Source organism: Anolis sagrei, chromosome 3 (genome assembly GCF_037176765.1).
Source record: "Anolis sagrei isolate rAnoSag1 chromosome 3, rAnoSag1.mat, whole genome shotgun sequence".
NCBI lineage: Eukaryota > Metazoa > Chordata > Lepidosauria > Squamata > Dactyloidae > Anolis > Anolis sagrei.
The window spans coordinates 228817221-228839779 of NC_090023.1; the positions used below are offsets into that span (position 1 = coordinate 228817221).

The 22559-nt window shown below is 39.9% G+C and overlaps 2 protein-coding genes across 3 annotated transcripts; both read left to right on the top strand.

The window, feature by feature from the left end:
* Positions 1-8165: 8165 nt before the first annotated feature.
* On the top strand, positions 8166-10480 carry LOC132769865 (G-protein coupled receptor 35-like). Its single transcript, XM_060766793.2, has 2 exons — positions 8166-8244; positions 9468-10480. The coding sequence occupies exon 2, from the start codon at positions 9470-9472 to the stop codon at positions 10397-10399; it is 930 nt and encodes a 309-aa protein (XP_060622776.2). The 5' UTR covers positions 8166-8244; positions 9468-9469; the 3' UTR covers positions 10400-10480.
* A 4125-nt stretch (positions 10481-14605) lies between these two features.
* On the top strand, positions 14606-22219 carry LOC132769864 (G-protein coupled receptor 35-like). 2 transcript variants are annotated; one of them, XM_060766792.2, is made up of 3 exons: positions 14606-15021; positions 18573-18795; positions 19921-22219. In XM_060766792.2, the coding sequence occupies exon 3, from the start codon at positions 19934-19936 to the stop codon at positions 20876-20878; it is 945 nt and encodes a 314-aa protein (XP_060622775.2). In that variant the 5' UTR covers positions 14606-15021; positions 18573-18795; positions 19921-19933; the 3' UTR covers positions 20879-22219. The 2 variants fall into 2 exon arrangements, with proteins under 2 accessions (XP_060622775.2, XP_067322051.1); XM_067465950.1 differs by lacking the exon at positions 14606-15021 and having other exon boundaries at positions 18288-18795.
* The last annotated feature ends 340 nt before the right edge of the window (positions 22220-22559 follow it).

A 22559-nucleotide genomic window follows, 5' to 3' on the forward strand; every position in this document is an offset into this window, starting at 1 on the left:
AAGAAGGAAAGGAAGGAGAAGGAAGGGAAGTAGAGAAAGGGAGGAAGGGAAGGAAGGAGGAGGTTGGACTGGATGGCCTTTAGGGCTCCCTTTCAACTGGTTGGCCATCTGTTGTGAGGGTGTCTTCCTTTACTGCCAAATGAGGTTGGGCTGGATGGTCTTTGGGGCTCCTTTCCAAGCATTGTCAATTTCGTGTACCCCCTTCATGGCACCTTCCTCCTTCCTTTGTGCTGTGGGAGTGTGTGTGTGTGTGGGGGGGGGGCTGCCTACCTCTTTTTTCCTTTACTTTACTTTCCTCTCCCCTGCCCCTCTCTATCTCTCCTCCTCCTCCTCCACCACCACCACCATGCAGGGAGCAGCAGCCATTGCCGGTGCTGCTGCTTCCGAGCCTTCTTCTCTTCCTTTTGATGCCGAGGCATATGAGCCACCCTGCAGCCGCTCTCCCTTGCCCATTAGGTCCCTTCTCCTTCTCCTGCCTTACCTTCCAAGGACTGCTAAGGCAAAGGGGGTGAAGTATGATGGCCTTGGTGGTTGTGTCCTCATGCGCAAGGGGGAGAGGAAGTGTGTTGTCTTTTTTTAAATTTTAAAGATATTTTTGTTGTTTTCGTGTGGTTTTTTTCAGTGATGGTCACTCCTTGGATTGTGGGGAGTTTTGTTGTCAAATTTGGGCTCATTTGGCCCTGTAGTTTTTTGTTTTTAATATACTCATGCATTTTTTAATATATAGATGGAGAGAAATGTTTAGCTTTGTGAGATTCCAAGGATATATCTAAATTAAAACTAAACAAAAAGGTCACAAAAGCAGAACAGAATGGAATGTAGGCAGTCCCCAAGTTACGAACATCTGACTTACAAACAACTCATAGACACAAATGGGGTGGAAGCAACCAGCTGGGGAGTGGTGTCGCTAGCTGTTCCTTCCCAGCCAAAGTGAAGGAGACTGCTTCAACTAGTTCAACATAGTTTGTGGCAGCCACAAAAAAAGAGTTTCTGGAGTATAACAATTACTGTCAAGGTAAGTACCATGCAATTAAACAGGAAATAACACTTTCAAACCAGGATCATTTTTCGAATGTTGTTACATAGTGTTCTCACTAACACTGAAAATGATACCCATGTATTCAGAAAGATAACGTTCTGAAAATTGCTAAATATACTGTGAACCACATTAATTTTCCATATCTATAGCTTGTTCGGCAATTCTTAGAATGTTATCTTTTCCAAGGTTGCAAAAGTTAACTTGCAGTAGACAGCAATTCGTTATCTTGCATTTACATTTCATAGAGATACTAATGTTTCAGAAATAGATAATTCAGACATCAATAATAATAATAATAATAATAATGCTTTATTTATATCTTGTCCCCTCTCTTCCGGGGGGGGGGGGAGAGATTCATCATCATCATCATAAGAATAAAGTAGGGGTGGGGTCAAAAATCAACACTGGGGGGCTGAACCCCCACCAGAAAAATCTGGCAAAATTGGACCACCAAGACTCCAACATAGTTGAGCTTCTTCAGACATTATCAATCCAAACTGTACTCAACATGAAGAGCTATGCAATGTCAAGGCCTCACACCCCCCACCCCACCCCACCCCTGTGATTAATAAATATTGCTTGCAATCTACCTGGTGCACATTTAATAAACACATGGAGGGCATTTTGAGGTCTGCACTGTGCTGAGAGAGTCTTCATGTTTAAGTATGTTTAATGATATTTAATGGGAAAAGTAATTTGCCTTCACTCTGAATGTGCCTGCAAGTAGGAAAACTTATTAGCAACTTGCTGAGCAGTGTTGAGCTCCTAAGTTTTAAAAGAATAAGGGGTCCCTGCATCACTGTTATTAAAGGAAATATTTCAAATGGTCTCCTGCATGTCCCTTCATCCCTTACATCAGTGTTTCTCAATCTTCTTAATGCTGCAACCCCTTAACGCAGTTCCTCATGTTGTGGTGACCTCCAACCATAAAATTATTTTCGTTGCTACTTCATAACCATAATTTTGCTCCTATTATGAATCATAATGTAACTAACTGATATGCAAAAAGTATTTTCATTCACTGGACCAAATTTGGCACAAACACCCAATACAACCACATTTGAATACTGGTGGGGTGGGGGATTGATTTTGTCATTTGGGAGTTGTAGTTGTTGGGATTTATAGTTCACCTGCAATCAAAGAGCATTCTGAACTTAACCAACAATGGAATTGAACCAAACTTGGCACACAGAACTTCCATGACCAACAGAAAATACTGGAAGGGTTTGGTGGATATTGACCTTGAGTTTTGGAATTGTAGTTCACTTAGAGAGCACTGTGAACTTCAATAATGATGGATCTGGACCAAACTTGGCATGAATACTCAATATGCCCAAATGTGAACAGTTGTGAAGTTTGGGGAAAATAGACCTTGACATTTGCTGGGATTTATAGTCCAAGTGCAATCTAAGAGCATTCTGAACCCCACCAACGATAGTATTGGGCCAAATTTCCCACACAGAACCCCCATGCCTTGAAGGGACTCACTGGTGCAAGACGTCCACCAGCCTCACACTGTCCCTCACCTGCACATGCACACCATGCTGCCATTCACCAAGCATGCCTGCTCTCCCCTCCCTGCTTGGAGTCTCAGAAACAGTCTTCATCTTGGCTGAGAGGCCAGCTGAGAGACTGGTCAATCACAGCAGTAGGAGGGCTTTTGGTGGGAGGATTTGCCATCTGTTTCCAAAAAGGAAGAGAAAGACAGGTGGAGAGGTCTTCAGCCTTCTTTGCCAAAGGGATTCCTAAGACCATCAGAAATATACGTTTTCTGATAGTCTTTGGCGACCTCTCTGAAACCCTCTCCCAAGTTGAGAAATGCTACCTACGTGCTCCCCAGGGAAAATATGTTATATCCCACAATGCATAACTTAAGCCCCTTCTACACTGCCATATAAAATCCAGATTATCTGCTTTGAATGGGATAATATGGCAGTTTAGACTCATATAACTCCATTCAAAGCAGATAATGTGGATTATCTGCTTCGATAATCTGGATTACATGGCAGTGTAGAAGGGGCCTTAGAGAACTCTTTCCTTACTAACTTCAGACTTTTTTTTTTGCATGCCTAAATTTGGTTTTAGATAGACTTTCCACAGGATTATTTTTCTTTTCAAGCTATGTGTGTTTCATGTACAGCTTTTCTATCATTTTGTGGAGTCCAAAAATGACTTTTGCAAGGCTTTTTTTGTTCATCAGAAGGTTTTGTGTGAGGAGGAGAGCAACAAGACTACAGCTCGGAAGCAGGCGTCTGTCTATTATTCTCGCACATTTCATGAGGGAGATATTAAAAATGCCATAACTTTCACTTGCAATGCCTTTTGCGTTCCTGCATGTGCTGTTTCTGTGCTCCCTAAAGGGTTTTATAAAAATTTACCAGCCTAGTAAAGCTTTTGTGCAGAAGTCATACTTGTATTAAATCCCAATAACATAAAGCTGTGAAAAGTCATAATATTGTGTGTGTTTGTTATTATCAGGGGATGGTCCATGTTGGCACTCCTCTGTCAAACCTTTTTGAATGGCACAGTTATCCAACATCTATGCTATAAACAGTTGCCACTATTCTCACTCTAATAACAACTTGATGAAAGGCAAAAAAATCTGCAAGTAGCATGCCTGATTTTATTGGAATAAACATGTTTTAAGTTTACTTCCATGAAGCAGCCCTGAAAGCAGCTAAGGAGACACTATTTGAAGTCAGGACCCACAGTTTAAGAAGCAGTGTGCTATATCATAGTAGTTGATATTATGTAATATTCTGGTAAGGTTTAGATATATGGCAGAAAATTTAATGCCCACAAAGCAAAACTCAAAAACCTGTCTTTTTATTTTTTAGATATTTTTGTTTGTGTAGTTTCTTCATTTTATTCTGTAATTAGTAAGTAAAAAATAACAAATAATATCTGGGAATGGAAAGTGAATGAGATGGAATAGACTGAGGGGAAATTCTTCTTCAGGGTGGTCCCACACATAACTTTAATCTGGGCACAATCGGGTGTGCTGATTGCACCCGGGTTAAAGTCCATACCCTCCTCCATCATCTGTGCATTCTGGGGGGTGGGGGTGTCCAGATACCCTGCCGGGCTTTCCAGCAAGGTACCCATACACAAAACACCCCCCCCCCCCCCAGAAAAGCCTTAAAAATAAAAAATAACTTACTCGGTTGCCATTCCCCCTTCTCCAGAGCTCTCCTATCATGTAGAAATGACATACCAGGAAAGCTCTACAGAGGGGGAAATGGTGACCTGGTAAGTCATTTTACTTTTTCCCCATTTTTAAGGGATTGTGTTGATGGAGTGTGAGCCTTCTCGGGTATTCCAGGCTGATTCAACCAGGAAAATGTGAGAGAGCTGTGTGGGCGACCCCCTCGGAAATTCCAGAACTTTTGAGGGGGCAGACCAGACAGCAGCCATACTAGGTTTGCTGTGGGTCTTTCAGGAAGACCCAGGGTTTTCCTGCTTTTTCCCGAATGCATTTGAATGGGGCATCATTTGGACACTATTTAGATGTGCCTTCAGTGATACAAATGAGAAGTGAAACTGAAATCTTATACCTTGATTACTAAGGAAGAGAAACTAGACATTTGCTTTCCTCTTTTTTTTAAGCCACCTTTTATTTCTTTGAAGTGCATATACCTTCTTACAGTTTTAAATCATATTTGGTTGCAAGTGCCAAAAATTCAACCAGATATAGTCTCAATGTGCAAATTAAAACAGTCTTATCCTTCTCGTTGAATTCCTTTTTTTACGAAACCAAGTAAAAGTTAGTAACAAATGTAACAATGTCTTTAAAAACATTGTACTCTACTTGTGTGACAAATTGTGGATCTGCAATATTTGCTCTGAATTCATTCTGAAATGTCTTGTGGCGGGGCCTGGCTGCCGGTGGAGGGGAGGCGGCCTCTATGGAGCCAAGAAGCTGCCTCACAGCCCAGGAAAGGAGGCTTTGGGGCCTGAAGGGGCTGGCAAGAGGGGGTCGTCCAATATGGCGAGTATATCCAAAAATTGAAAATTTTAATTGAAAAGTTGGGGGGTAGTCTAATGCGCCCAGTTGCCTAGTACCCCGGAATATACGGTAATTGCGCATAATTTCTACAATTGGGGAAAGGTCAGGGGCTTCTATCTCCCTCATTTTTAGAGCTATTGGGGTGAAACTTGCTACAATGGTAGAACACATTTACCACTGCCAGCCCAACAAATTTCAAAATGTTTCACCTATCAACAGATTTTTGGGGAATTTTCATTTTTTTAATAAACAACATTAAAAAAAACTTCAAGAGCTATCTACTTGAATTTTATATACAATGCATAAGATAACCGGGGCATCAATACCCAGAAGTTTCAGAAAGACTCACGTATCTACAGATTTTGGGGGATTTTTTAAAATTTAAACAAAAACAATTTATTCCCACAAAAGAGATAACAGCAATCCCCTTGAATGCCTGTCTGTCTTTATGACATACAACTACATAACTTCAACTTAGCACAGATTTATACTATTACTTAATTACTCTAAATGGCTGGTGCCACCCATTGGGGCTTTCCAATGCTGAGCGCTGCATTCTGGAAGATGTAGTTTAGGGCAGGGCCTTTGCATTCTCTGCTACAGGGAGCCTCACCTTCCCAAACTATATTTCTATGTTCTCAGCCTCCTGCCCATTAACTTTGCTAGTGCCATCCTCAGTGCCTTTGCTTATGGCGACAATAGGACCAAAGAAAAAAGATTGGTTTTTAAAACACTTTATGTTCTCTTGGCTTTACCAAAGTTGCTTAATACTTATACTTACTTTAGTCCTCTTTGCAGATTCAATAATTTTATTTATTATTATTAGACTGACTCTAAACAGCTGTTGCTGCCCTTTGGGGCTTTCTGAGGCTGAGTCTGCATTTTTAGAAATGTAGTTTAGGGCAGGGCCTTTTGCATTATCTGCTACAGAGGGCCTCAACTTCCCAAACTGCATTTCTAAGATGCTATGTTTTCAGTCTCCTGCCCATTAACTTTGCTAATCCTGCCTCCAGTGTCTTTGCTTATGGTGACAACTGGGCAAAAGAAAAAGGATTGGTTTTTAAAACATTTTATGTTCTCTTTACCAAAGTTGCTTAATGCTTATACTGAAAATTAAATTAACCTCGGGAGGCATCTGAATGTTACAGAATCTTAACAAAAATGATTGGTGAGTGTTTAAATTTCTAAATCCCCCTGTGAATCAGTTGACATAGGGATCTGAGGGTTATTTTATACTATAAAACTTTATTATTTTTTAACCCACCCTCTAGCCCCAAGGGGACTCAGGGCAGCTTCGAAAACATTTCTAGGCAAATACATGAGTATATAAATGGTCATACATTTCCTTTGTTTGCAAAGAGCAGACACTTTGCCCCTTAATATGATATTGTTGAAACTCCTATATACTTTTCATTGAAAAGTAAATTTGGGAAACCGAACTATCAAATGCATACGATACCCTATTGATTGCATTATTTGCTTTCAAATTTATATAGACATTTTGCACCTCAAAATCCATGGAAGAGGGCCTTCAAAGCCTTTTCCCATGGCAGGTTTTCCTTGTCATCTCATTTTTTCTCTCAGTAAAAAACAGAACACCAATGTGACTGATGGAACTATTTCTAAGGTGAAATTTTCACATACACCCCCCAAAAAATTGCAGACAGAAAGTCTGCCTCCATCTATATACAGATTCATATGCAAAAATTTTACATAGAGTGCTTTAATAACTACCTTACCAGAAATATGCTTGTGGTGAGCGAATCTTCAAAGTATTCTAATTAGCTTCCCAAGAACTAACCCCTTTTACACAAAGTTATCTTTCTTAACCTACACCTCTGTTCTCTCTCTCTCTCTCTCTCTCTCTCTATATATATATATATATATATATATAGAATGTCTGAATTAAAAGTTTGGAAATAGTTCAAGGAACCAAGATTAATAAAAGTAAAAGCTTTTAAAAAACCTTTCTTCCCTTAGTTTTCTGCTACATTCAGTAATATTGCATCACTTTATTTCACATAATACCCCTAAGCCTAACCCTGCAAAGACACGTGTGGGCTTTCCACCTACATAGCCATGAAGTCAACAGGAAATAGAAAGTTACCTGGAAAGGCCAAGAGCTTGAACATTGTTCCCATCCTAAATATCTCGGTGTCATCTTAGATCAAACACTAACAATAACAAAACTCTGTGCAAACACAAAGTAGCTGCACACAATAACATCCTGTGGAAAATTCCTGGTAGCACTTGGGGTGCAGACTCAAAATTAATAATAACATCAGCCCTGGCCTTATCTAACTCAACTGCTGAGTATGCCTGCCCTGTTTGGCACAAGTGTGCCCACATGAAGCAGGTGAATATAGCGCTGAATAAAACATGTAGAATAATCATAGGATGTCTCAAGCCTACACCAGTTTATAGACTCTATAAGGTAGCTGGCATTGCCCCCCCCCCCCCGCCCCCCATGTCAATTGCGAGGAAAATGAGGCTGAACACTGTGAAAGCTACCCAATGCATGGCTATCAGTCTCCTTCCTGTAGACTCAAATCAAGGAAAAGTTTCATGAGAACCACCACTCCTTTTAATGTTCCTCCAGCAACAGCAAGAATATCCCTCTGGGCAGCTAACCAGGAAATCCTAATTGGAGGGCCCTCCATGAGGGTCTGCCTCAAGGGGCAAACCAAGAATGGGAAACTTGGAAGTCCCTGAACAAACTCAGAAGTGGTGTTGGGAGATCAAAAGACAACCTGGCAAAATGGCACTACCTAAAAGAATCTTCCACTTTGTGCGATTGTGGAGCAGAATAAACAACTCCGCTTCTGTATGCTAGCCACAATGCCCTGCCTCATGCACAGAGAAAGAAATGTTTAAAGCTACAGACATTGTGGTAGCTGTTGCCTATTTTTGGTCTAAATCATTTAGCCACTAGTGCCCTCTCTATTTTATCAGTTTTGTACTTGTTTATTTATGTAATGCTTTTGACACACACAAAATAAATACATAATACCACAGCAATTGGTTGCAGAATTGACGCGTTAACAACTTCCTGAAATGTAGGTGGGATCAAGTACTGATATGAAACAACAGATACTATGAACTGTTTCCTGTGGCATCCAGACAACCACACTGACTCTGTGCAGGATATTTCTACAGACTGAATTTCTAAGGATCCTGAAGATTGCAATCAAAGTGTCAGGTAATTATTCGCCTTTTCCTCACATTTTTCTATGCTAACGTTTGAGAAAGATTAAAACTACACATTTTGCATGTAAGACAATAATTGCATAGCAGACATAAATGACAAATAGTTGAACAATGAGTTCAAATCCTGAATGTCTTATATATATTTCATACCATATATGATTTATCTTGCTTTATTGCCACTGGTGTGATGTTATATTGTGTAGTTGTAAGCACTGTGCTTTTTTCCTTATAAGCAACTTCCAAAAATGGAGGATCAAATTAGAAAATATATAGAAAACTATTTATTAGAACTTACACACAGGCAGAGACAGAGAAAACACAGAGAACCAGTTTTGCAGGATATAACTATGCAGAGAATAGCAATGAAGGAAAGCACAGCCTGATATGTTCACATTAAAAATCACCTCTCTCGCCCATTGCTTTTCCAGCTACTGTTTTTGTTATTAAAATAATGTGATGGGGAACTAGTCAAGCAGATCTTTGCTAAAACTGCTTGTGTCTAATTTTCAGTAAACAGAGCAAAGCAAACCACAGAGAGGCAAAGGGAAATTGCAAACGAAAATTTCTTCCCTCTGTAGCCAGACAGCAGCAGGTTACAAACCTGACTGGGAGAGGATGAGTAGAAGGGCAACTGAACAATAGCAAATATGAGTCCTTTATGGACATTATTTATTTATTTGAGCATTGAACTAGGTTTGAAATACCTGTTGAGACATGAAGCTCACTGGGTGACCTTGGGCAAGTCGCACTCATCAGCCTCAGAGGAAGGCACAGACAAATCTCTCCAGTCAAATCTTGTAAGAAAACCCCATGATAAATTCACCTTAGGGTCACCATAATTTGGAAATGACTTGAAGGAGCACAACATCACATTCACATATCTTTGTGTCATTTAGTTGGCTCCAAATGAAAAGTAATCTTCTAACTGTTTTCATATGTTAGAATATTGTAATACTGGATTTAAATAGCAAGCATGAGATAACAGACATGTATACAATTTGGGGACTTGAGACACAGCAGAAATCTGAAATTGTCTAAACAGTACATGAATGCTTTCATGTCAATATGGAGAACGTGTTACTCATGCTGGTGGCATATGCAGAAAGAAAGCTTGGAAATGGAAGAGCTAAATCAGTTGCTGTTTTCTGAATGAATAATTATGCTTTACTTGCAATATACTAATCTTTGATACTTAATTTAAAATTCTCTTTACAGCAATGCCTGATAATGGTACATGCCAATTTCCTATTGATGAGCTCTTTGTGATTTTTGAAGCCGTTTTTTACAGCCTATTCACTTTCTTTGGGATCATATTCAACACAGTTGCCTTATGGGTGTTTTGCTTCAGATTCTGCAAATGGACAGAAACTAGAGTTTACATGATCAGTTTAGCCCTTGCAGACTATACGCTAGTCCTCACCTTACCATTCATAATGTATTTTCACAAAATGGAGAGGCCTACTGATACTTTTTGCATAGTCATCATTATAATACATTGCATCAATATGCCAATGAGTATCAGTACTATCACACTAATCGCGGTGGACAGATATGTTGCAATCAAGCATCCTCTGAAAGCCAAAGTAATACGGTCTCCAAGGAAGGCAGCCGTCATCTCTTTATTTTTTTGGATCTGTTGTTTTATTAATGGAATTACACTCCTTTTGCGTTCAGATAGAAAAGGGATTTGTTTTATCCAGTTTTCAGATGATCATACCTTGCATCATATCCCTATCAAATTTACCATTTTCTTTTGCATACCATTGGTTACTTTGTTGTTTTGTTCCACACAAGTCATCCAATGCCTCAAGAAAAAACAGAATGCTAGTCTACATGAAGAAAAGTTAACCCAGAAAGCCATCTTTGTGATTTCTGTGAACTTGGGCACCTTCATCATATGCTTTTTGCCTTTCCACATAAGCCTTCTGCTTCAATATATAATGAACACAACTGACTGTGAGGTGCGCCACATTATCAGCAATACCACACATGCAACTTCATTAATGGCAAATCTGAATTGCTGCTTGGATGCTATTTGCTATTATTTGGTTGCTAAGGAATTCCAGGAAGCTGCATCTCTTTTGCCTGTCTTTAAACCAATGCAGTCAAAATCCAATTTAACTGAAGATTTACAACTTCCAAGCTAAATTGCTAAAATGATGCTGTTGTTTGAAGATGCCTGCAGACTTATCCTTGGAGAGCTATGGACTTTATTCCATGCCCATGCCCCTGTTGTTTTAAAACTGTTCTAAGCCACTGAGGCAATGAAAAGTGATGAAGTCCATCCCACGACGCAGGGGGACTTATCCTTGGAGAGCTATGGACTTAAAACTTCTAAGCCACTGAGGCAATGAAAAGTGATGAAGTCCATCCCACGACGCAGGGGGACTTCCTGTCCGCGCCCATCACGGTTTGGTAGTCAAACATCAGAAACTATCATAAAAAAGGGAGGGCGGAGAAAACAGACTGAGATCATCTTCTGGACTCTCAAACTGGGATATTCCATTTCAAACGTACAAAAATATGAAGGATAACACCTATATGAATCACCCACATTGAATCGAATCTATGAAGTCGGCAAATAGGCTGTCCTGTGGATGGTGTCCTAACTAGCAGCGGTCCTGAGTACTCTACCATAATGTAGCTGCTTGATCCTTTTCGGATTAAAAAAAATAAAATTAAAAAAGATCACTATTTTGACATATCCCTATTTTTCCTTGTCTTTAATAGTTTTCTTGTTGTTGTTCATTCGTTCAGTCGTCTCCGACTCTTCGTGACCTCATGGACCAGCCCACGCCAGAGCTCCCTGTCGGCCGTTACCACCCCCAGCTCTCTCAAGGTCAGTCCAGTCACTTCAATCAAGGATGCCATCCATCCATCTTGCCCTTGGTCGGCCCCTCTTCCTTTTGCCTTCCACTTTCCCCAGCATAATTGTCTTCTCTAGGCTTTCCTGTCTCCTCATGATGTGGCCAAAGTACTTCAACTTTGTCTCTAGTATCTTTCCCTCCAGTGAGCAGTCGGGCTTTATTTCCTGGAGGATGGACTGGTTGGATCTTCTCGCAGTCCAAGGCACTCTCAGAACTTTCCTCCAACACCACAGCTCAAAAGCATCGATCTTCCTTCGCTCAGCCTTCCCTAAGGTCCAGCTCTCACATCCGTAGGTTACTACAGGGAATACAGGGAATACTACAGGGAATAGTTTTCTACTTTTTTAAAAACGCAAGTCTTGATACTGCATGAGTTTGATCCTACTTTTTATTTAATTTCCCTGAGCAAGAAGTAAGCTTTCTTTTGTCAGCTAAGAGACGACTGGCTTTTTGTTCTTTCTTTTTTTTAGGAGAACAGATGCTTTTATTGCCCATCTTTTATAAAACAGCACACCTTCAGCCATTTTCTTTCACAGCTTGACAATGTTTCTATACACACATGCACACACACAAACACCAGCAAGGTGCATTGAGGTAACTTTCCAGTAAGTAAAAATGTAACCAACCCAGCTGGGCATTTTGCCTAAAAAAAAAACCAAACTGCCTTTTCTGATCAGTGGCATTAACTCGTGCATAAAAGAAATCTCAGATTGCCATTCCTGCAAGCTAACTTCAAGTAAAAGTTAGGTTGGTCAGGGAAGAAGCCCTGGATGAAAGTGAGTCTGAATTATGCTGAAGCATAGAGCTACATATACTATCCATTTATAACTTAGCTTGGTTTGATAAATGATATTTGTATGGTATGATAATGGTTGAAGTCTCTTGTTCTATTATAGAATAAAACATTACTTCAACATGTGAATAGTGATGCACATATTATTTTCCAAATGATTTTGTGGTGTGCATATTATTTGTATTATTTATACCATCATGTTTGTCTGTTAATAAAATGTAACATGGACAGTGTTGCTTCGGGTGGCTAACACAGAAATTTAAAAATGCTTAGGCAAATATCAGAAAGTGGAAACATCTGGGATTCTGTTCAATATCCCAAAGCTAATCTTAAATCATACTGTTTTTTGAATTTTTAGACATGACATGAATATCATGTGGTGGTGGTCAATGTCTCCTTAGAACAGTGCCAGTCTGGCACAATTCAAAGCATTGGTTATGACCTTTAAAGCCCTAGACAGTTCAGGTCCAGGCTATTTAGCCGAACACATCAACTTGTACAAACCTGCCTGGGCTCGAAATCTTCAGGAGAGGTCATTCTCTCCGTCCCACCTCCATCTCAAGCTCAATTGATGGGAACAAGTGGCTTCACGGTGGCTGCCCCTCAACTCTGGAACTCTCTGCTGAGGGAAGCCAAAAGGCAGTCTTTCAAAGAAGAAGGTTTTTTTTAAAGATTGTCAGGCGCTGCTATGATTTTATGTGCTCTTAATGATGTTCAATACTGGTTTAACACTTTTATATTTTCAGTTGTATTGCTATGCTTTAGTTGTGAGCCGTTTTGAGTCTCCGTATGGAGAGAAAAAGCAGGATATTAATATATAAAAATTATTAATACACATATACACATATACACATATAAATCTTTGGTGGATATAGATTTCTGTTACAAGCTTCCTTTCAGAAATAATAATGTTCATAGTATACAGGGTGATACAGTGGTTGGAGGTGCCAACTTCTTATCCTTCATATATTGCTGGACAACAGTTCCCATAATCTCAGTTAGTGAGGAACTAAAACTGGGGAAACCGATGTTCATATCCCTAGTCAACGAAAAAGATGATAAGGTGATCTTGAGTTTATCAGTCTCTCATTCATGTAAACAGTCTGAAAAGGGATCTTGTTGCACTTTAGACAGGATGAAGTTGCTAGCGTAAGTCTTTGTTATGAAAGTTATACTAGTCTACAACTTACTCTATGAAAGCTTATGCTATCAACGTAATTTTCTCAATTGGTCTCTAAGGTGCTAGAAGATCCCTTTTGCACATTGATATTTGAAACTAACATGGCTATATTTTTGAACTCACGTAGGTAGATAAACATGCTAAAAAGTCACAGAAATGTATATACAACCCACTTATGTAACAGCTGAAGTGAGAGTTCAGCAGAAGGTATTTTGTGCCAGGAGCTCATTACCAATAGGTTTTCTCCTGGTCGGGATGCCTCTTAAGCCAATATGACATTCAAGGATGGGGACCAAAGCATACACCTAACACAATGAGATAGCCTACAAATGAGAATTTCTCTGTACAGGCACATCTTCGGATTTAAGTGTCATTTGTAAACTACATTGTAAATTTAGAGAAGTGCACACTGAACCACTGAATTTCCAGAATTACCCAAATAGCCACTTCTCCTTCTTAATACTCTTTATTTTCCACCCTGCCCCGCCCCCTTTTGAAATATCAAAGTTCCTAGAAGGGTCATTTAACCAAAATCTAGCTTTCATTTTACACTCTCTAAATTATTTTTTCACATTGACTCCCATTTAGGTTGCCCCTAAAGCAACTCTACCATATGTTTTTCTTTAAAAATTATTTTAAAGTTTTGCCATTGCCTTTCTCTATATCTGGCAGTGGGTTTCCATGGCTGTCAGGAGATCTGACCCCTTGTCTTCAGGACTTCTAGTCCAACACTCAGATCACTACAGCACACAGGTTTTTGAAATGAGGCCTATCTAATCATGTAGCTGGTAGCAGAACAAGTGTACAAAGGAGTTTTGTTCTATGAGTACTAAAATTTTGTTGATTAATTGATTTCATTTAGTACAAACAAAAATAAATACAGACGTAAAAGAAACAAAGATAATATTATGAATGGAGAAAGTGGAGCAAAGTAAGTTGTCTCCTAACATTAGAACTTGGCGTCATTCACAAAAGCTAAATGGTGGAACATTCAAGAGACACAAAAGGAATAATTTCTTTCACATGTGAAAATGCAACCATGTATTACAGCTCTACATTACTTTCTGAATCAGAAACAACATATCTCTGAACACCACTGTTTGTGGAGCAATGGTAGAAGAGGACAAATGCTGTTATATCATGTTTATGTCATGCACGCAGGCCAGGTTTTTCCACTGTGGAAAGCAAGCAACATACTAGGCCTTTGATAGATCTAGCAAGACTCCCCAACACCAACAGAGATCAATGGAAAGTTCCATCTGGTTACCTTCCTTCTCTTCCAACATCTAGGGTGCTAACTCTGGAATCAATTGCCATTTCTATAGAAACTCTTGCCAGGCAGCAAATAGACAAAAATGCATTCTGTGCAATGTTTGACTCTGTTTTTGTTTAGAGCAGTTTAGATACTTGTTTACTTAGATACTAGACAATCTGATGCTGGGGACTGGCAACTATGTTTTGCCGGCCTAGTAAGACATTTATGCCTATAGACTACAACTGATTGTTTCTTTGCTGGTAAGTCACCAGTGAGTGGCTCATGAATCAAAACCTTTTCATGGACCACTACTTTGAGAAGCATAGGCTTAAAGTACAAAATTTGAACCTGCTCATCCTAGCATCAGCATTGTAGTTCCTTTGCCTGTGCTTCAAGCTTTGCCTTCCTCTTTATGGCAAGAAAACAAACTTCAGTGGCAGCTGTATGTCAAGAAAAACATTGCTGTGATTAAAAAAAAACAGTTGATCCTAATCAGGAAGGAAGCTAACAGACCACACAACGAAGAAGCACCAAGAAGACGGCAAAACTGAGACAGACGATTGTGAAGTAGAATATTAGAAAACATTTATGTCGAAGATGCCTTTTAAATGCTGGAAGGAAGATGTTCTTCAAAAGATTTATTGATGGCTTTGAAGATATGAGACTAGATCAAGGTAATGTTTACAGCTTCTATCTCTATTATTTTTATTACCCCATTTCGTCATAAAGTTGCTTGCAGCTAGTTGATTGATATTGGTGACTGTATTTAAAGTAGGTGTGAGAAACTGCAGGCTAAGGGTCACATATAGCTAGCTCCCAAGTGGCTTTTTTGGTGGGTGGACGGGTTCCCCAACATTCACTAACACCAAGCCTCAAAGCCCCTCCGTTTAAAAAGATACTTTTGCCTTCAAACGGCAAATTGTTGTTCATGAAGCAGCATTTTACCTTTATTCCTAACCTCGGTTTCACAGTCCCCAAAATGACGTTACTGGAAACTGAAAGTCACAACCAGAACTGACTTTTGATTTTTGGCAGATAGAGTCAATGGTTGTTTCATTGTTAGTTGAAAGGTATATCTATTCTGGCTTTTAATACAAACTAGAAAGGAGCTATCCAAGGTACTAAACCTGATCCCCAAAATAGGTTCAACACCCTAAATATCTTCTTTATATCTTAGGCTGAAAGCCAGAGAGCCACCAGCCACCATTTCTGATATCCACCTTCATTGCAGTTGCTCTCTTGCCTCATTAAAGTTGTAGAACTAGGACTAAGCTCTCATTCTCTGTTTATTATTGAAATATATTAGCTTTCTGTTCATAAACTTCAGGATATATTGCTGTTGTGCTTTCACTTTTCAAGTTATATTTCCACCTTTCCAAATAAAGTGCCCTCTGAGATGCTAAAAATAATATATATGACAAAAACAATAAATCATTAGCAATTTATTTATTATTTATTTATTTCCAGCAGTTCTACCCCATCCTTCTCAACCCCCGGAGGGGGACTCAGGATGGCTTACACTCGGCAACCATTTGATCCCGCAACATATAATAGATATATAAGATATACAAACACACATCCTATACAGGTGAGGCAATAAGCAAAGGAAGTCCCCTGGAAGTCATCAGACAACATAAGAGGACTTCCAATGGGATTCCATGGCACGCTGTTTCCCAAGCGCATGGAAACAGAGCACAAAGACCTCTATCAGAAGTCAGGTGTCAAGTGACTCCTAATAGAAAAAAAAGGGTAAAGCAGAGGAAAGATGGGGGAAGGCCACCCCTGAGGAAAGATGGGAATGGCGATCCCTGAGGACAGGAAAAGACAGGAGGGAACAGCGTAAGACGGTTCTCTCCACTTTCCCCCCACCTCTCTGATGAGGTCCTCAGTCTAGGAAGTCAAAGCCCTTCACCTGCAAGACCTAAACAGGCCTGTTGATAATGTGACTTTTGCAGCTCTCATTAATGAGATGGCCAATAGTCAAAGGGTGCATCCCCGCTGCAATCTGCAACTACTCTAGCTGGCATGGAATCATGGAAATTGCAGTTTTACAAGATCTTTAGCTTTCTTTTGCCAAATAGTGCATGTGTCTCACCAAACTACAACTCTCATGTTTCCATAGAATTGAGCCACAGCAGTGCAGATACACCCAAAGTCAACTTGATGACCACTAACAAGTATTTAAATTGTGACTGGAAACAGATTGGCAGCCACTGTAGGTATTGCAGCATATATTGTAACATTTACCCTACAACTGACTCTGGCCAACATGGAGCCATGAGTCACACTCAGCTGGTGGCTATACCAGAAGTGCAAGGAGTGCAAATCAGTAGAACTCACAAATCCATAAAGGCCAAGGAACTCTTAATAGAACACTCACATCTTCAAAATATGTTTCTTGCTTTAAAGCCTTACCCGGGCAACACTGCTGATTTTGTGGGATTCTTTTTGGCTTGTTTACCCTGGGGACGTGGAGGAGATCCTTGGTGCTGTGAGGGCGACCACATCGGCTCTAGACCCTTGCCCTCTTGGCTAGGGAAGGTAGAAAAAATATAAAAACAGTCAAAGGCATATAGATATATCTGTCCTAAAAGGAAAAGAATTACCAAAAATTGTTGTTGAAGGCTTTCATGGCCGGAATCACTGCATTGCTGTGAGTTTTCCGTATTGTATGGCCATGTTCCAGAAGCATTCTCGGAGCCCCCGGTGGCACAGTTGGTTAAAGCCCTGTGCCGGCAGGACTGAAGACTTGACAGGTCACAGGTTCGAATCCAGGGAGAGGCGGATGAGCTCCCTCTATCAGCTCCAGCTCCTCATGCGGGGGCATGAGAGAAGCCTCCCACAAGGATGATAAAACATCAAAATCATCCAGTCGTCCCCTGGGCAACGTCCTTGCAGACGGCCAATTCTCTCACAACAGGACACTCCTGACACGACCCAAAAAAAAAAAGAAGCATTCTCTCCTGAAGTTTCGCCCACATCTATGGCAGGCATCCTCAAGTGGGGTTTATATATCTGTGGAATGTCCAGGGTTTGAGAAAGAACTCTTGTCTTTTTGAAGTAAGTGTGAATGTTGCAATTGACCACCTTGATTAGCATTGAATGGCCTTGCAGCTTCAAAGCCTGGCTATACAAAGAAGCCATTGAAGTCTATAAGCATGTGGACAATTTCAACAGAAAGAAGGAAACCATGGAAATGAACAAAATCTGGCTACCAGTATTTTAAAAAAAACTGAAATCAGAGCAGTAAATAAAGAGCAACACTAAAAAAAACAGGGGAATTCCAGTCAAGAATCAATCAGGGCCAGCTAACACTTCGAACAAAACATTCCCCAGGCAGCAACCAGCCAGGCTTAGAAGCTGTGAGGCCATTAAATGCTAATCAAGGTGGTCAATTGCAACACTCACAGTTGCCTCGAGCAAACAAGAGTTCTTTCTTCCACCCTGGACATTCCACAGATATATAACCCTCACTTGCCTAGTTTCCAACAGACCTCACAAACTCTGAGGATGTCTTTCATAGATGTGGGTGAAACATCAGGAGAGAATGCTTCTGGAACATGGTCATACAGCCCGGAAAACTCACTGCAACCCAGATTACTAGAAAGTTGTTAAAAAGAAGAATATAAAAAAGTGGGAGACAAAAAATATGGAAAAAAAAGAATTCAGACCATGAAAGTTACAGGCTCTAGAAGATCATTAAGAACAAGGAGATGACTGTAACTGGAAGAGCATGACAGGTTTTTGAAGTTATCTCTAATATTGGAGGCTGCTAGCATCTAAGCAGTGATATGCAAATAATCTCTACCTAAAAGACATGTTTATTATCTGTTCGAATTTAAATCTCAGTTTCGTCCCAAGAAATGATGACTGTTGCATTCACTGCTACAATTAAGTTACCACAAAAAAACAGCCCACCTTTTCCTATGGTGTTAGATCAATGCTGAACCAGAGATTGTGCTATGATAATATCAACAGAGAGCTAGCATTTTATAATCTACATAGCCCTTACCACTGCCAAAGTACAAAAAGCACAACCTCTTGATGACAATTTTGATACAACTGCTGCATTTACTACAGGATACATGTGGCTGATCAACTTCTCGCCAAACGATAGAGAGATAATATTTGGCAGGCAGCATATAAAAAGCCAAACGCTGTTTTGGCTAAATGATGGTTGGAGATCCTTTAACGATATTAGTATATGTGATGCTTTTTGACCCAGGAACCTGAGACAGCAAGCTACCTGGTGAAGTTGCAAGAAGAAAGGACAGTCAGAGGTGTAAGTTGAACAGCCACTCTCATCATCTTTGAAAGACAATGAACCATGGTGAGGTCACTTCTGTGACAAGATCTTAACAGAAAGAGAGAACCCAAGCCTGTTTCAGAAGAGTACTTTGAACACTCAGATTTGGCTCTGTGAAGATTTAGCAGGCTATTGGTCCCAGGTAAGGCATTTGTTTCAGTCACCTTGCCTCATTCATATTTCCAGGTTCCCAGGCTTCATCAGCTTTCATTTCTAAATTGCCATGTTTTCCCAACGGGTTTTCCTTTTTGTTCCTGTTTTCTTTCCATCTTTTAAGAAAATCTTTAAAGGGGAAGGACTGAATAGTTGCACATTGTCTTTTTAAACTGTATAATAGAGTCTCGCTTATCCAACATAAATGGGCCGGCAGAACGTTGGATAAACAAAAATGTCGGATAATATGGAGTCTCCTACTGTTACCCGTCCAACACGGAGCTAGACATCTAGAATACTAACAACAGGGACTCAAAGGGTTAGGGCAAGGCAATGCCTTGGGGCTAGAGCAGCCCAGCAGGAAGTGTCCAAATGCGGAAGAGGAGGGTGGAAATCACAGAGAGAAGGAGGGAGGATGCTACCGCTTCCGGTCCTGCCTCTTTTCCCCCTTCCCTCCCTCCTCCTTCTCGTATTGTCTTTTTTCATTTATTGGGAATGGAGAGTTGGAGAGCACTCCTTTAATTGAAGGGGAAATGCTGGAGGAAAGGGGGGGCACTGGATAAGAGCATCGGATAAGACGGAATGTCGGATGTGTGAAGGTCAGATAAGTGAGACTAACATATTTTAAGTGTGAAACATAGGGCCCTTCCACACAGCCATATAACCCAGAACATCAAGGCAGATAATCCACAATATCGGAGTCCACACTGCCATATAACACAGTTCAAAGCAGATAATGTGGAATTTTATACAGCTGTGTGGAAGATGAGTTGAATTATGGATTTGCTTTCAAAAGAGCTCCACTCATGAAAGGCCTCTTCTAGTTTCTAAGTCCTGTTCCTATACCAGAGCCTACCCTATTCAAGAAGGTCCCCTGATCTCTTTGTAGAGTTTCTAAAGGGGGTGCCATGGAGCTTGTTGCACCCACATAAGTCTAAACCAAAAATAATTATTACCCAGAGCTTAAACAAGTTCTAATTTGAATAAAAACACCCAGGCTGCTGCTCAAATTCAGTTGGGGGTCCTAGGAATTGTAGATCAAAAAGGAGTTTTTTGAAACTCTGATGTTAGCATGAATGATGATACAGTAACTATAACTATATTTCTTTCACAGCACCAGCACAGTAATGAACCAAGACAAAATGCACGAAACAATCTGCAACATCACTGAAAGTCAACTCATATACATCATTGAAACATGTGTTTACATTCCAGCTTTCATCTGCGGATTCTTCTTAAATGTTTGGGCCTTGGGGATGTTCTGCTGCAAACTGAACAAATGGAATGAAACTAGAGTATACATGACCAATTTGGCTGCTGCAGACTGTTTATTTGTCTTGACATTGCCTGTCAGTTTAGTTTTTAAGACAAAGTCTGTCAATACAGTGTGTCATGTCTTGGAGTCTGCATACTTTGTCAACAGGTACATGAGTGTCTTCCTGATCACTATAACTGCAATTGATCGATACATTGCTATAGCATACCCCCTCAAAGCAAAGAGTATAAGGTCCCCTCGCAAGTCAGCAATTGTCTGTGGATTTCTCTGGATCTTACTTATAAGTATAATATGTACAGTGAAATTTGCAGATGAACGATCTGAGCAAGAAATTTGTTTTATAAAAGTTACCAAAAAACCATCAGTATTTCTTTTAGCATCTGTCATCTGGGGATTTTTAATACCTTTAGCCATCCTGAGTTTCTGTTCCATTCGAATCACAACTAAACTCATAAAGAAGAAACACACCCATCCACAAGAAGTAAAGCTCATCCAGAAAGCAATCAACATAATTTTTGCAAATATGATTGTGTTCATCATATGCTTTTTACCCCTTCATGTGGCACTCTTCATTCGGTTCATTGCTGATTTCAGAAAAGCCAGCTGTGCTGTAATGGAAAATATTGAATTATATGTCCGCCTGGCAGCTATTCTTGCCAACACCAACTGCTGCTTGGATGCCATTTGCTATTACTTTGTAAACAAGGAATTTCAGGAAGCTTCCCTGAAACTATCCACAAAATATTTATCACATTTAAATCAAGGATCTGAAAAACAGGGCTCTGAAAATATGTAGTTTAAAAAGCAGTCAAATAATGCTGAGATCTGCAAACTCATCCCCGGCTGCTGCTTCTAGTCCCTGAAGGGCATCTACACTGTAGCATTAATGCAGTTCGACATCAGTTTAACTGCCATGGTTCAATGCTACATAATCCTGGATCTTTTTTAAAAAAAATTCTGGAGACACCAGCATTCATTCACAAAGAAGGCTAAAGAACTCGTGAAACTACAATTCCCATGATTCCCATGACAGTTAAAGTGATGTCATACTGCATTAATTCTATAGTGCAGATGCACCCAAGGATTTGATTGTCATGTTTTAGAACATTTGAGGCCCAAGAAGCTTTTTTAAAGCTGGATGTCCAAAAGGATCTTCTTGTTTAATTCCTTTGCTGGGGGTTGGGAGCGGACAATGGTTTAAGGCTTGGTGCAATGGGTTAAATCCTTGTGCCAGTTGAACTGCTGACTGAAAGCTCAGCAGTTCAAATCCAGGGAGTGGAATGAGCTCCCATCTCTCAACTCCAGCTTCCCATGCGGGAACATGAGAGAAGCCTCCACAGGATGGTAAAAATCCGGGCACCCCCTGGGCAATGTCCTTGCAGATGGCCAATTCTCTCACACCAGAAGCGACTTGCAGTTTCTCAATTCACTTCTGACACACACAAAAAATCTAATGGGACCCCATACAATTCACATTTGGAGCCACTAGACAAAAAGCTTATTTCTCCCTGAATGCTAACTGACCATTGCTGGAGCCTTACAGGGATCCCCTGGGAATTATCAATGTGTGATACTGAAGGGTTTTCTACCACATTTTATTTGATCCTCTGTATCTGATCTACCATATTTTCCAGTGCTAAAACTTGAGAGTGATAAAGCTTTATTGCTTTTTCTCAGATTTGGGAAAGTTTCATTTGTGGTCTATTAAATTCAAAACTCCAGCCAAAACTGGCCATCTTGGCTAGTTAGGGGTATCGAGGATTCTAGTCCGAAATTTAATGTTTCCAAATTACTCCTTGATGAATTGGGAACTTTTTGCAAGTGAAATTGGGTGAAGAAGATATTTCCTTGAAACAATTTCAAATAGTATCATAGTTTGTCTTTCTTGGTATTTTCCGTGATGTTCAAATTGCAAGATTTCACATTTATATTCCACATGTTTTCAAGTATTTTGAATGTTAATGTTTACATGTTAAAAGGTATTTTAATGTGTCCTGTAAATAAATAACGGTCAATATATAAACAAAATACTACAATGGTACTTTGTAGATGCCCAGACCTGTAGAGAAAACTATTATTTCAGAATTGTTTTGAATAACTGCTGGTCAGCTAACGTCAAGTGCTTCGTCCATGGTTAGGTGTTTGGGGGGGAGGGGGGAGGTAATATTTAAAACAATACTCCCAAGATTTAACTTTCTTGCCCTTAAAAAGTAATTCACTGCTCTGTATTTTAAAATATATATGTTTATGTTTTTTGAGACTCAGAGGAGATGGAAGACCTGGTTCCTGATTTATTATACTGCATTTCATTGTAACTCCAGGCCTTACTTCTTGGGAAATCTTCTGAGAGAAGAGCCACTTAATATTTTCTGTAAAATGTTAGCAGATCATACCAAATCTATTATAATCGAGCCAAAAGACTCACTGCAGATTCCTAAAAAAAAAAAGCAAGATTACAAAAGGAATCCGTTGTCTTA